Source organism: Nicotiana tabacum, chromosome 5 (assembly GCF_000715075.1).
Source record: "Nicotiana tabacum cultivar K326 chromosome 5, ASM71507v2, whole genome shotgun sequence".
NCBI lineage: Eukaryota > Viridiplantae > Streptophyta > Magnoliopsida > Solanales > Solanaceae > Nicotiana > Nicotiana tabacum.
In genome coordinates, this window is record NC_134084.1 from 111671829 (window position 1) to 111684207 (window position 12379).

Sequence of the window (12379 nt, forward strand, 5' to 3'; positions counted from 1 at the left end):
ATAATTTGTCCAGCTGTAATCCCATATTTCATTCCATTAATACAGTCGAATACACTGAATACAACAACTGATTAGTTGGACTTCCCTGATTCACGCCTATTTTTGCTACTGTATTCATGGATACAATAGCTTAAATACATCTTATAACTACATAAAAGGTATCTATAATCCGTAATATAGCAAATGGTATCTATAGATGACTAATTACTACTAAAAGATAGTGCTTTATGAAAATTTCCCATTATTTTTAGGCGCTATTAAAAATATACATTGTTCAATTAGTGCTCCACTTACGGAGGTCCAAAGACTAAGTGGGCCAATCCAGCCCACTTGCCAAATTTATCCATAACGAGCCTCATCTCTCTTGAGTTCGAGTCGTAGAAATAGAAACAGAGAATGCGAAGACAGGTCGATTTGTCGTTAAATACAAGGTGAGAGACAAAAACTGGCATGAATTTCATCGACATATGAATCAAAAGAGAAATACATTACTGTCGGATAAAAAAGAAGAAAAGCTTTCGGCTGTGTTTGGTGCATCTTCTTAATTTCAACAACTCTCGCCTTTAGCTGGGTCTAAATTCACTTTGTGAAAATGGATTGTACGTTAAAGATATCATCTTCCTCAGTTTGCCTTCCCAAATTTTCGCCAATTTCGATTTTCAACAGGAGCACAGGCTTGTTCTTTCCAAGACCCATTTTCAGAAATACCCCAAACAATGTTATTTCTCAATCTCCCTCACCACGGGTAAGTGCTTATCTTGTTCCCAATTTTATAGTATATGTTTGATGCCGATATTTTTTCAATTCTTCAATTTTCTGAATCCATATTACAATTGTGTTAAGATGTACTTTAATAGGATTTTTACACAAATAGCCGGCCAAATTTACGGTTTACTTTTTCTAGCCGGTATGCATAAATTATAGGCCGATTATACAGATTATGCACATATTATACATATATTATACATACATTCGTCCTCTATTTTTAGTTTAACCGGTTGAGTGAGTCGCTGTTTTGGTTAATTCTTCTACTTTAATCATATTGTTACCCTAATATGTCGAAGAAGTAAATTGTACTCTTGATGAGGCATAACCACATGCTTTTATTCAGAGAGATGCCTATATTTAGAGAGTGGCGGATCCAGGATTTATTGACCAGTTCAATATTTATGTTCTCGCCACTGAATCCATTCTACTTTGGCGATCATGGGTTCAAAACTGAGTATTTATTCAAAATTTTAGTGATTTTTCATATCTGTAGTTATGCTCTCTGTGAAAAATACTAGGTTTAGTTGAACCCATTGAAGCTACACTGTGTCCGCCTCTGAATTGAAAACTAGAAGCAAAACAAATGGATGGCAGCTTACATCGTAACATTGAAAAAACACTAAGCAAAAAAACTTAGAGGGAAAGAATTCAGCTTGGCCTGCCAGTATCAAAATTTATTTAAAGACCTCTTGCATCAATTTCTCAAAGCAAATATATTTCATTTGTTTTCGTGATCATAACGAAAAATGTGATTGAAGATAATCTAGCACAAGCCTAAATTTTACATTTCTCTTAATATCTTAATAAGAGTATGCGCCTGAATATTGCAGGCAATGCAAATAAATGGTGTAGGTGATGCTCACAAACGAATAAGCAGTCTTGAATCTCTGTTTTGCTATGATAAGTCTGTACCAGAGGAAAGAATTGAGAAGCCAACTGGATTGTCCTTGGCCAAGAAAAGTATTGGAGATAATCCTCATTGTCCCGGATGTGAAGCTAAAGGTGCTGTCCTTTGCACCACCTGCTCCGGTACAGGGCTATATGTTGATTCTATAATGGAAAGTCAGGGGATAATTGTCAAAGTTAGATGCTTAGGTAAGTTCTTTTCTTCTCTCTTTCCCTTCACATTCTAGATTTCCTTCAATCTTTGTCAATGTGTGCTGGTTGTTGGACATATTTTTGACTTGTATCCCGTATATTTCTGCTCTTTATGATGCAAGATCAAGAATGCTAAAAATTCATGAAATTCAAGAAGCGAAGAATCCATCCAAGATTAGGATTTCTTTTCCTTAAAGATTATGATTTGTTATTTCTTATTTCCTAGTAATTTAATTCTTGTTTTAGTAGGATTATATTTGTAGTTCTAGTCAAACTAGAATTGTTAGTTGGTATCCCATTCTTACTAGAATTCTTTTTCCTATTTTAGTTAGGATAGATTTTCTTAGCCTTATTCTTATTCTAGTCTAATTAGGATTAGTTTTCCTTAACCTTACCAATTTTACTCATTGTAAGGCCTATTTAAAGGGCTTAATATGCTGAAAATAAACATTGGTGATTAGTTTTTCTAAGCTATTGCTTCAAAAACGTGATTTACTTTTTATTTCATTGTTCTTCCTTTATTCAACGCTTCTTGCAATCTTGCGGGATTGGGGAACGTGTGGGTGAGGTTTATTTCCATCTTACATTCTTCTAACATGAGTTTGAAGAACGCTTTCGCTAGTTTTGTGAAAAACTTTAGCGGGGTGCTTTTGTTTTTCTCTCTTCTTTGTACTTGAGGGGTGCAAAACCTTGAAAGTACATCAATTTGGTATCAGAGCTCATGTTCCAGGTCCGAATTCTTGATTTGCTACTTTATTCATCGTGTCACCAAACAAGAAAATACCAAGTTCAGGATCCTTTTCAAGATCCTCTTCAATGGATCTTCAATTACAAGTTCATAAATTAAGAATTAGAATCCTTGAACGAGACAACGAAGAAATTAAAGTGCAGCTAAATAACTTGAAGGAATCAATGGAGAATCTGACTAAATTAGTTGAAGGTTTGGTGTTTCAATATCAACTACCAACTCCGCCACAACGCCTACAACCGCCACATCTACCACTTCTATATCCACCAATTCATTCACAAACAACTGAAGAGGTTGAAGCTGACCAAGGCACAAGAGAACCAAGGCACTATGCCCATTATGATAAATATTCAGATAATCAGGGGCGTGAAGAAGACAAAGCTGATAAAGACCAATATCAAAGAGACGAGGAACATGCATTAGATCCAAAACTTGAGGAATTACCACCAAAGTTTTATGACGATCCATTGGATTATCCAGCCATATGTGTTGTTGACTTTTCACCGTCCAGAGATGCTCAACACAATATTGACTTGATTGTTGACTCAATCAATCCAAACAAGGCAACATATTGCGTTAATTCTAAAGTTCATAGAAATATGCTAGAACAAGAGGAAAAATTACCTATAAAGGAGTGGGTAATGGAGAGTTTGAGACCAGATATTGGAGAGACAAGATGTCTTAACGTCATAAGTATATATGGCTATCATCAAAGTGTCTGTTGGTGTATGAGCGATGCAATTGATGCATTCCCAAGAAGAGCGTTGATCTCCATGCTTAACTCAAAGCTAGACATGGAGTTAGTTAAGTCTATACCAATAACTTCATATCGTAAGTTGAAGTTTGAGAGTCCATATAGAAAGATTACATGGAGAAGACTTGGTAGAAAGTTGAAACATAGAAAGTGGGATTTAGTTCGACCATATGCCAAATTTGCTTATAACGTGAAGAAGCTCTATGATAAACTAGCAAAATGTAACTTAAAACCTGGTGAGCATTGGGTCCCCATTTTTTTCCCCTTGGGTCTCCGTTCTTACTATAGCAAATCTTGCGCCATCTATGGAAGCTGTTAGACTCGAGGACGAGTCTTTTTCAACCAGAGGAGAATGATGCAAGATCAAGAATGCTAAAAATTCATGAAATTCAAGAAGCGAAGAATCCATCCAAGATTAGGATTTCTTTTCCTTAAAGATTAGGATTTGTTATTTCTTATTTCCTAGTAATTTAATTCTTGTTTTAGTAGGATTATATTTGTAGTTCTAGTCAAACTAGAATTGTTAGTTGGTATCCCATTCTTACTAGAATTCTTTTTCCTATTTTAGTTAGGATAGATTTTCTTAGCCTTATTCTTATTCTAGTCTAATTAGGATTAGTTTTCCTTAACCTTACCAATTTTACTCATTGTAAGGCCTATTTAAAGGGCTTAATATGCTGAAAATAAACATTGGTGATTAGTTTTTCTAAGCTATTGCTTCAAAAACGTGATTTACTTTTTATTTCATTGTTCTTCCTTTATTCAACGCTTCTTGCAATCTTGCGGGATTGGGGAACTTGTGGGTGAGGTTTATTTCCATCTTACATTCTTCTAACGTGAGTTTGAAGAACGCTTTCGCTAGTTTTGTGAAAAACTTTAGCAGGGTGCTTTTGTTTTTCTCTCTTCTTTGTACTTGAGAGGTGCAAAACCTTGAAAGTACATCACTTTATCTTTTAGTGTAGGTCCATAGCTAATCAATTTTTCTTTTCTGATTAAAGGATTTAACTCCCAACAACAACTACGCCTCAATCCCAAGCGAGTTGCGGTAGGCTGTATGAATCCTCAATATCATAAATGCATTGTTTAGGTCCATAACATTGCAATATTCCGTACTTGAGGATTATCCAAGGCTGAGGGATTTAATTCCTTGTGGTGGAAATTGATGATATATTACTATTTTGCTGTTACAAGTGAATCACTTAAGAAATTTTGAAATGAGAAAAAGTAGACAAGTTTAACTGCTTTTCAAATTCATCCTATCCTGGATAGTTGGAACTTGAAAGCTATTGCCTGGGCATTTCTCATTTTAATTTCTTTCAGCTAGCCTAATCAGTAGAAACTCATAGCTTTGGGGCAAGAGGCTTCAGCCTCTGACGAGTGACGACCCATGAATATAGAAATTTTATGGCCATACAACGAGAGAATCATAACACAGAGACCACTAACTTCTAGGGAACAAATGAACTTGCAAGCTGAGTTTTCACACCATTTTTCTAGAACTTGGAAGCCATGACAAAATGTAGGTGTTTTGAGAACTTGGTAATCTCATCTAGAAAATGTGGTTGAGATTACACTATGCTAAAACATAAAATAAGGTTCAAGAACCCTATTGCTGTCAATTACTGTAAATCCGCACTTAGAATGATAAAATTAATTATAAGATTGCTAAAGCAAAACTATGCCTTAATCTTAAACTATTTGGGGTGTCTATGTGAATCCCCCGTATACATTTTGTTCTGTTTGCATCCATTTCATCCCAATAGTAGATGCGTTGTCTTTTTAGGGTTTCTTTAAAACTAGAAGCTCACTATATCTGACAATTATCCCTACATTGACATAAAAGTCTCTAACCTGTCTAAAAAGACCTTTTGCTAATACTGGAACTAATTTGATCTGAAAAGATATTCTGAATCTGCTCCTCGTCAATGTCCAAACTTCAAATCATTAAAAACCGTGGATGCTCTTTCTTAACAATATTTCTTCTTTTGTTGAAACTACTCATGTATTTCAGTTCCTGCTTATATCGTTCCTTTTTTCTTTAAATTTCACCTAAATGATTCTAGAAGCATTTTTATTGAGTTCTGAAAGCGGCCAGATAGTTTACTCTTACAATTTGACATTGCAGGTTGTGGGGGTTCTGGTAACATAATGTGTTCAGACTGTGGAGGACGAGGTCATCTTGCACTTGCTTGATTCTAACGGTTTGATCTTGTGGCTTTTTGTCACGACGTAGTTGGCTTTGTCAGGTAGCATGAAAATGCAGAGGTTGTTACATATATTCAAGAACAGCTGATTTGAGTTATTACTGTGTATCAGTTGATTGTTTTTGTGGAAAAATAATGTTATCTTTACATACAGCTAGATTTCCCTTTTTAGGATATCATTTTTGTTCTTAATTCTTATCAAGTTGAACGCTGAAGAATGTAAGGATATCTGAATGGATGTAAAGCAATGTAGAGTTTTAGGGGAATAGTTTGCCTAAAACAGGCCACATTGATATCCATGCAGTTTCTATATTTATAGTTTCTTTCTGCTATATATCTTACTTTCTTTGTGCTTTCTGTGACATTTGGTGATACAATATTACTGAATTGTCTATTCTGAGCATAACGTCAGGTAACATTTGAACCTTGTTGAGCAGCACTGCAATTTTCCAATGGTAAGAGGCTTTCTACACATTGATAAATGCCTTAAATTGAATTCTTTCCGCGAGATCCTTGGATTTCATAGAGCTTCACTTTAGCAACAACTATAATCTCTCCATTGTATGTCTGGGGACAAAAATGCATTCTATGGAATTGCATATCCTTATAAACCAAGTGAAAGCCAGTAATGAAATGCCTCTCCCATTCTTCAAGTTGGGCTAATTTTCCCTTTACTTCTATTAGGTGATAATTATTTAAATCGTGGTGTAAAGCTTCCCGTAATATAATACTCCTTTCTGAAACTCTCGGCTTTCACATCAAATGCAACTATACTTTTCTTCCCAGTAAAACCATTCAACATATAGATAGCTCCGTTAATGCAAACTCCCTCCTTCAATCGATTAAACTGGGAAATGGTTTCGATCTTCTTCCAAGATTTGTCTATGCGTAAAGTGAAAATTCAGTTTCTTTTGTATGTTTCAAAATACCTTCTCGTATTTTCGAGTCTCATGAAAAGAACTTTATAAATCTTTTCTTCTGGTTTATAACCTAATGAAAAGTGACAATACCGGTCCATATCTATGTCGGAAAGAAATCTTCTCATGTACTGGGATTGCAAATTTTAGCAGGTTGCTGCCACGTGGAGAAACAAAATAGACCATTAACACACTCCAAAAAGCTACTTGAATCCACAGAGTCGTAGAGTATATCAAGTTCCTCAATATGAAGAAGGGAGGCGTTTCCATTTCATTTTGTTCTATAGTGAAAAAAGCTTCTCTTCCGCGTGCAAGCAATTTGGTTCTGCTAATAGAGCGGTATTGATGAGTATTCATGAAATATGATTCGGATATTAAGGCCATCAACATCTTCCCTAACTATCCATCATCATACATTAGATAGTAGCATCTAGGAAAGTTCACACATAATGTATAATACATTCAAGGAGACGAATATGTTGTTCCATCATGATCAATGAACCAGAAATCTGATTGCACTAAAAGAACGATCACACTACTAGTCGCCGTCGGCATCTTCCAATTCTTCATCCTCAGGTACACCACGAAGATAGAGGACATTATTACATCTGCAAAAGCGAAATCACTAAGGTTAAGAAGAGAGGTCACATTTTAGTTAGGGAGCAGCCATTTCACTCGTAAATGCTTTTACAAATAAAGTTATATAACTATATGAAAAGACTGCCAAAAGTAAATTGGTAATTTGCCATGACACAATTGATTCTTCCAAATTAACAGGTAAATTTGTAAGAGCTAAATAGATCGCTATCATAGAGTGATGTGTCAGACAACTACCAAATAGATAATTCCAAATCATGAACTTATAAACCAATCAATAATCAATATATATTTAAGGTGCTCTTTTTACGAGAATTGAAAATAAAAAAAATGAAAACAGGGAGGCAACGTTTATGGTCTTAATTGTTCCAGCCTTATGCTAGAAGGAAAAGGATGTAACTGATCCAATTGGAGAATGGTATTGTGAGGAAGATGGAACATCAAATCCGCAGGTAAGGATTACATTCCTTAGCAATAAGAGATTACTTTTGAAACGCTACGAATGTCTGCATACTCACTCATATCACGAAGGCAGCAGGGCAACTAGAGTACATCAAACATTTGTCATACTGGCCTAATACTTGTCATTCACATGAGACATGCAACTAATTTAAAAGATGAAAAACAAAGAAAAATCTCCATATTTCCACCTCCTAAATTCAACCAAGTATAGGAACCAATTTTTTTTAAAAAGACGTCAACCAAGGAAGAAAGAGGATGAGCTCCATTTACAACTCTACACATGTTTCTTCAGCTTTATACGCCTGCTACCTGATGCAGGCAGAAAAGAGAGCCAGGGGGAGGGGAAGAAATGAAGGTGGCTTTTGAGCTATTACGATTATTATGTTTTTTTTAAAAATAACCATGATAGTATTATTATTATGTTCAGCTGTTGGCATTAATTTCAAATAAGATTATCAAGATCAAAAGACGAAGCCACGAAGGTACCTAATCAGGATCTCTCCAAGAGAACCAGTGCATTGTCCATCAATGTATTCTTCTGCGTTTGCAAGCTGCAAAAAGAATAACATGATTTCAGAAAATCACACACAGAAAAACACGCACGCATGTACACTTCTATAAAACAAGCAGGTTACTGGGAGCTTGCAATTACTTCTTTGGACAATGAATGTAAAATGCTTTTACTGTAAATTTTGTTTTTTTGATGCTCATTATTTTTCTGGTTTTAGTTGTAAAGCCATTTGTAAACAGACTCTCCTCCCAAAGTCAGGTTTTTTATGTAGTCAGGATACATGAATCTATCCTTATCCAAGATAATCTTCAAAGGCGCACCTAAGATTGGGAAGCATATGTTTATGTGCTGCAGACAATTAAATGAGCTAATCATCTCCTACGTCATTACTGTGCAGGACCTTTGAGAATGGTCTTTGCGTTGCTGCATAGTTGACTCCTTGAGCAATTTGTACGTCACTAAGATATAGGAAAGGCATCATAAGTTAGCAAATTCAAATGCAAAACTCGGATTGGATGGCATCCCCACTGCATCTTCAGGTTTGTATGAAAAGAAGGACTAACAGAAGTTTCTGAGATGAAACAACTGCCTTATAGCCCGTTTGGCCAAGCTTCTAAAATCAGCTTATTTTGAGAAGTGCTTTTCTCAAAAGTACTTTTTAAAAAAGAACTTCTGGTGAGAAGTAGTTTGTGTTTGGCTAATTAATTTGAAAAGCACTTTTGAGCAGTAATTAGTGTTTGACCAAACTTTTGAAAATTGCTTCTAAGTGTATTTTTCTCAAAAGTGCTTCTCAGAAAAGTGCTTTTGGAGATAAGCTACTTTTTTCTGCTTCTCCAAAACTGTTTCTGCTTCTCCTCAAAAGCACTTTTTTCCTTCCAAAAGCTTGGTCAAACACCTCAATTTTTGGCCAAAAACACTTTTGGCCCAAAAAAAAAGCTTGGCCAAACAGGTTATTAGTCAGTGTGAAGCTGAGATCTCCCAAATAGCTACAGTTCAGGTACAAGGAAATACTGTGCAAGGGGCTCCAAACATGTAATAGCTCACTAGCTTTGTTTCTGTTAGTTTTGACATTTCATTGCATCCTTGATCAATCTATATTATTGCAAAAAACATAGTGCTACTTTCTCTTGAACATAGCTCTGAGTTTATTGAACACAGTCCATCCCCACCCCAGATCCACATACAGAAAAAAAAAAAAAAAACTAAAAAGCAAATGTCCCCACAACTGCAAAGTCAACAACAAAAAAAAAAACAGAATTGGACCAACAAAGTTTGATATTAGGAAAAAATCTTTTCAACTTGCTTGCATAACAAAATTCTTAATACAGTAGTAGTAAATGCGGTTATCTAGACAGCACTCACGCCCCTGATGGATAGCAGTAATAGTAATATTGTCAAGCATATCATAAAGATATAGATGCACATACATCCACTTAATAATGTTCTTTAGACAATTTGAAAAGGAAAAGGGCAGAAACTCAAATTAACATTATTACCTGCAAGTTCATGTATGAATCCACGGAGACCAGATACCCTAGAAAGAGACAAGACAAAAGGAGTTAGTTAAACAATGTTTGCAGACATCTCAATCTAAAAAACCTTAACGCAGAGCATAATATTAGGAACCACTAAGTCCAATCAGCAGAGTACCTTTGTACTCCATTCCCCACTTTAGCTTTACCATCACAGGCTTTCCAGTCAAATTGTTCAAAAAAGGCTTGGGATTAACTGGCACTGTCTGCAATGACCACATATTAAAAGCTATTCAGAATCAGAACCCCAAAGTTTCTAAATACAGTACATTACTCTATTTGTATTTCCAATCTCAGCATAGACTAAATGATAGAACACCATGATGATTAATATAGCAAAGATACAAACTTTAGTGCCAATAGCCCTGGTCTGAATTTTTTTTACGACCGAGAAACCCATCTGGGGCCAATCCTTAGGACCAACTGCAGCCTTCGAAACTAAGGGATAATAAGTGCACCCTCTACCCTTCACCACTTAAATACCAGGCTTAGTTCACATGGTATAGCTACGACCTAAGTCACAAGTCCCCTCAATCTTTGCCACTTGAACTAAGCCCTTGGGGCTACCAACAAGCTTCTAAAATAAGCTGCACCAATACTTAGGATCTACCCTCTATGTTTCAATTTGTTTGGTAATTCTGCTGAACTAGAATGAATTCGACAAATTGATTAAACTAATTCAGACTAGATATATTAATTTTTTCCCAAATTAAAATTAAGAAATTTAAAGGAAAAAACTAAAAGTACTATTCTCATATCAAATTGACCGAAAAAAATACGTTATTTAGAATGTTGGTTAAGTTAGCTTAGTTAGACTCTCGATAAAAAAAAATGCTGAGCACGGTGCATCACATGTTGCAGGTTTATTATCCAGAGAAACAGTAAGAAGTATAATACAACTATTCAGCAACAAATAAATATACTTTTGTAATAATAAGGTAAAACAATAATATTAATTAATAGCACCAGATAGCAAAGAAGAACAAAGTAACAGCACTATAAGGAGGATATAAAAGCAAGAGCAACTATTGAAGAATGGTATTTGAGTACTTACCGCCATGGAAGCTTTTCAAGGGTTTAAGGTTTTCTGGAAAGTGGGAAGAGAAGGGAAACTGCCTTTGTTAGTCGATATGTTTCTCCTCTACGCTGGAGATGAATGGGCTTATAAAACTTTAATGGGCCAAACTCCAATTAGATGTGGGTTGGCCCATGTAAGGTTATGATGCCCAAGTCCAATCCTCTTACATAATCAAGAAGAAAAAAAAGGAAAATTACGCGACACATAAAATTTTTATACTGTATTTATCATTTGTAGCTATACCTTCAATAAATTTATCATTTGTAGCTATATTTAAATTTTATAACAAATCCATAAAATAAGAGACTAATTATTTTGAACTGAAATAAGAGAGCAACAAGCTCTCGTAACTCAGTTGGCTCTAAATCCATGAAATAAGAGATTAATTATTTTGAATTGAAATAACAGAGCAACAAGCTCTCATAGTTCAAAGTTACGAATGGTAATTAGGCAAATTATAGTTATTAGACTCTAAACTATAGTGAACTGCGAGAGCTTGTTGCTCTCTCGTTTCAATTCAAAACAATTAATCTCTTATTTCATGGATTTGCTATAAAATTCAATTATAGTTACGAATGGTGAATTTGCTAAAAATATAATTACGAATGGTAAATGGAGTTTAAATATATAAAATGTCCATTCTTTTTTTTTAAAAAAAGAATGGACATTTTATATAGTAAACTTTAGCCTCTTTTTAATACGAAATGAAATTTAAACACAAATACTCTTAGAAAAAATACAGAAAACCTCCAGCAATGTATAGGAGTTTGAAATTTACTCCAACATAAAGTTGCAAACTCCAGAAAAAATTCATAAAGTTTAAATCGCCTCCTTCTTGTATTCTAGGAGAATGTGATGTAGTTTTATTTACATAAGTGTAAACTCCAGGACAGTATTTTCGACTTTTACTTTTAAAAGTTTGAACTCAAGAATATTGTGCTTGAGTTTGATGATTCGATCTAGTATGAGTAACTTTTTGTATGTGGACTAATTTTTTAACCTAAACAATAAAATAATAATATAATATAATTTCTTGCTCTTATTTTGTATGTGGAATATTGTGCTTCGTCGTGATTCAAATGTATGCTGATGTTGGTCAAAGAATGAGATTTCTTGCTCTTGTTTTATAACTGCTCCAATTTTCTTTAGATATCGCTCTAATTTCTAAACAATCCAAGAACACGTGCCGAAATATGTGCGGACTAACGTTTTTTTTTACATGCAAGCAAACTTGCATATGTATGTGTTAAACCCAATTTAACAGTAGATTTTACTCGTTAAACTATCTCTTGTTTGTTAAGTTTTGATACTTTCACTGCACCTACGGGAGGTGGTAAGAATACGTGAAGCAATCAAGTAAATTGTTTTTGGTTTGATAGGATTGAAAAGAATGCGCGAAGCAAGCAATTAAAATTTGTCTAATAGTAAATTAGTAATAGAGAATAGAGATAGAGTAGTGGAAGTCGAAGAAGAGTTTTGATTATTTAATATATATATATATATATTCTTAACGGGTTAACGGATTATCCGAGAAAATTGAATAATCCGCCCCCAAATCGATAAACCGTTACTAAAAAAATTTTAATATGTTCCCCGTCCGTTAAACCGTTAACTCGATATGATTAAGCCATTAAACATTTCGATTCAGATTTTCGGTTTCGTTCAGTTTTGAACACCCCTAAATAATAAGCATTTCGGTTCGATTATTTT

The 12379-nt window shown here is 34.7% G+C and overlaps 2 protein-coding genes across 2 annotated transcripts; one reads left to right on the forward strand and one right to left on the reverse strand.

The window, feature by feature from the left end:
• Positions 1 to 341: 341 nt before the first annotated feature.
• Positions 342 to 5902, forward strand: LOC107812351 (uncharacterized). Its single transcript, XM_016637410.2, has 3 exons — positions 342 to 745; positions 1599 to 1863; positions 5494 to 5902. The coding sequence occupies exons 1-3, from the start codon at positions 593 to 595 to the stop codon at positions 5559 to 5561; spliced, it is 486 nt and encodes a 161-aa protein (XP_016492896.1). The 5' UTR covers positions 342 to 592; the 3' UTR covers positions 5562 to 5902.
• Positions 5903 to 6841: 939 nt separating this feature from the next.
• LOC107812353 (putative small nuclear ribonucleoprotein F) lies at positions 6842 to 10762 on the reverse strand. The gene is made up of 5 exons (XM_016637413.2): positions 10646 to 10762; positions 9710 to 9797; positions 9556 to 9593; positions 8035 to 8099; positions 6842 to 7097 (listed from the first exon to the last, which is right to left on the reverse strand). The coding sequence occupies exons 1-5, from the start codon at positions 10649 to 10651 to the stop codon at positions 7028 to 7030; spliced, it is 267 nt and encodes an 88-aa protein (XP_016492899.1). The 5' UTR covers positions 10652 to 10762; the 3' UTR covers positions 6842 to 7027.
• Positions 10763 to 12379: the final 1617 nt, after the last annotated feature.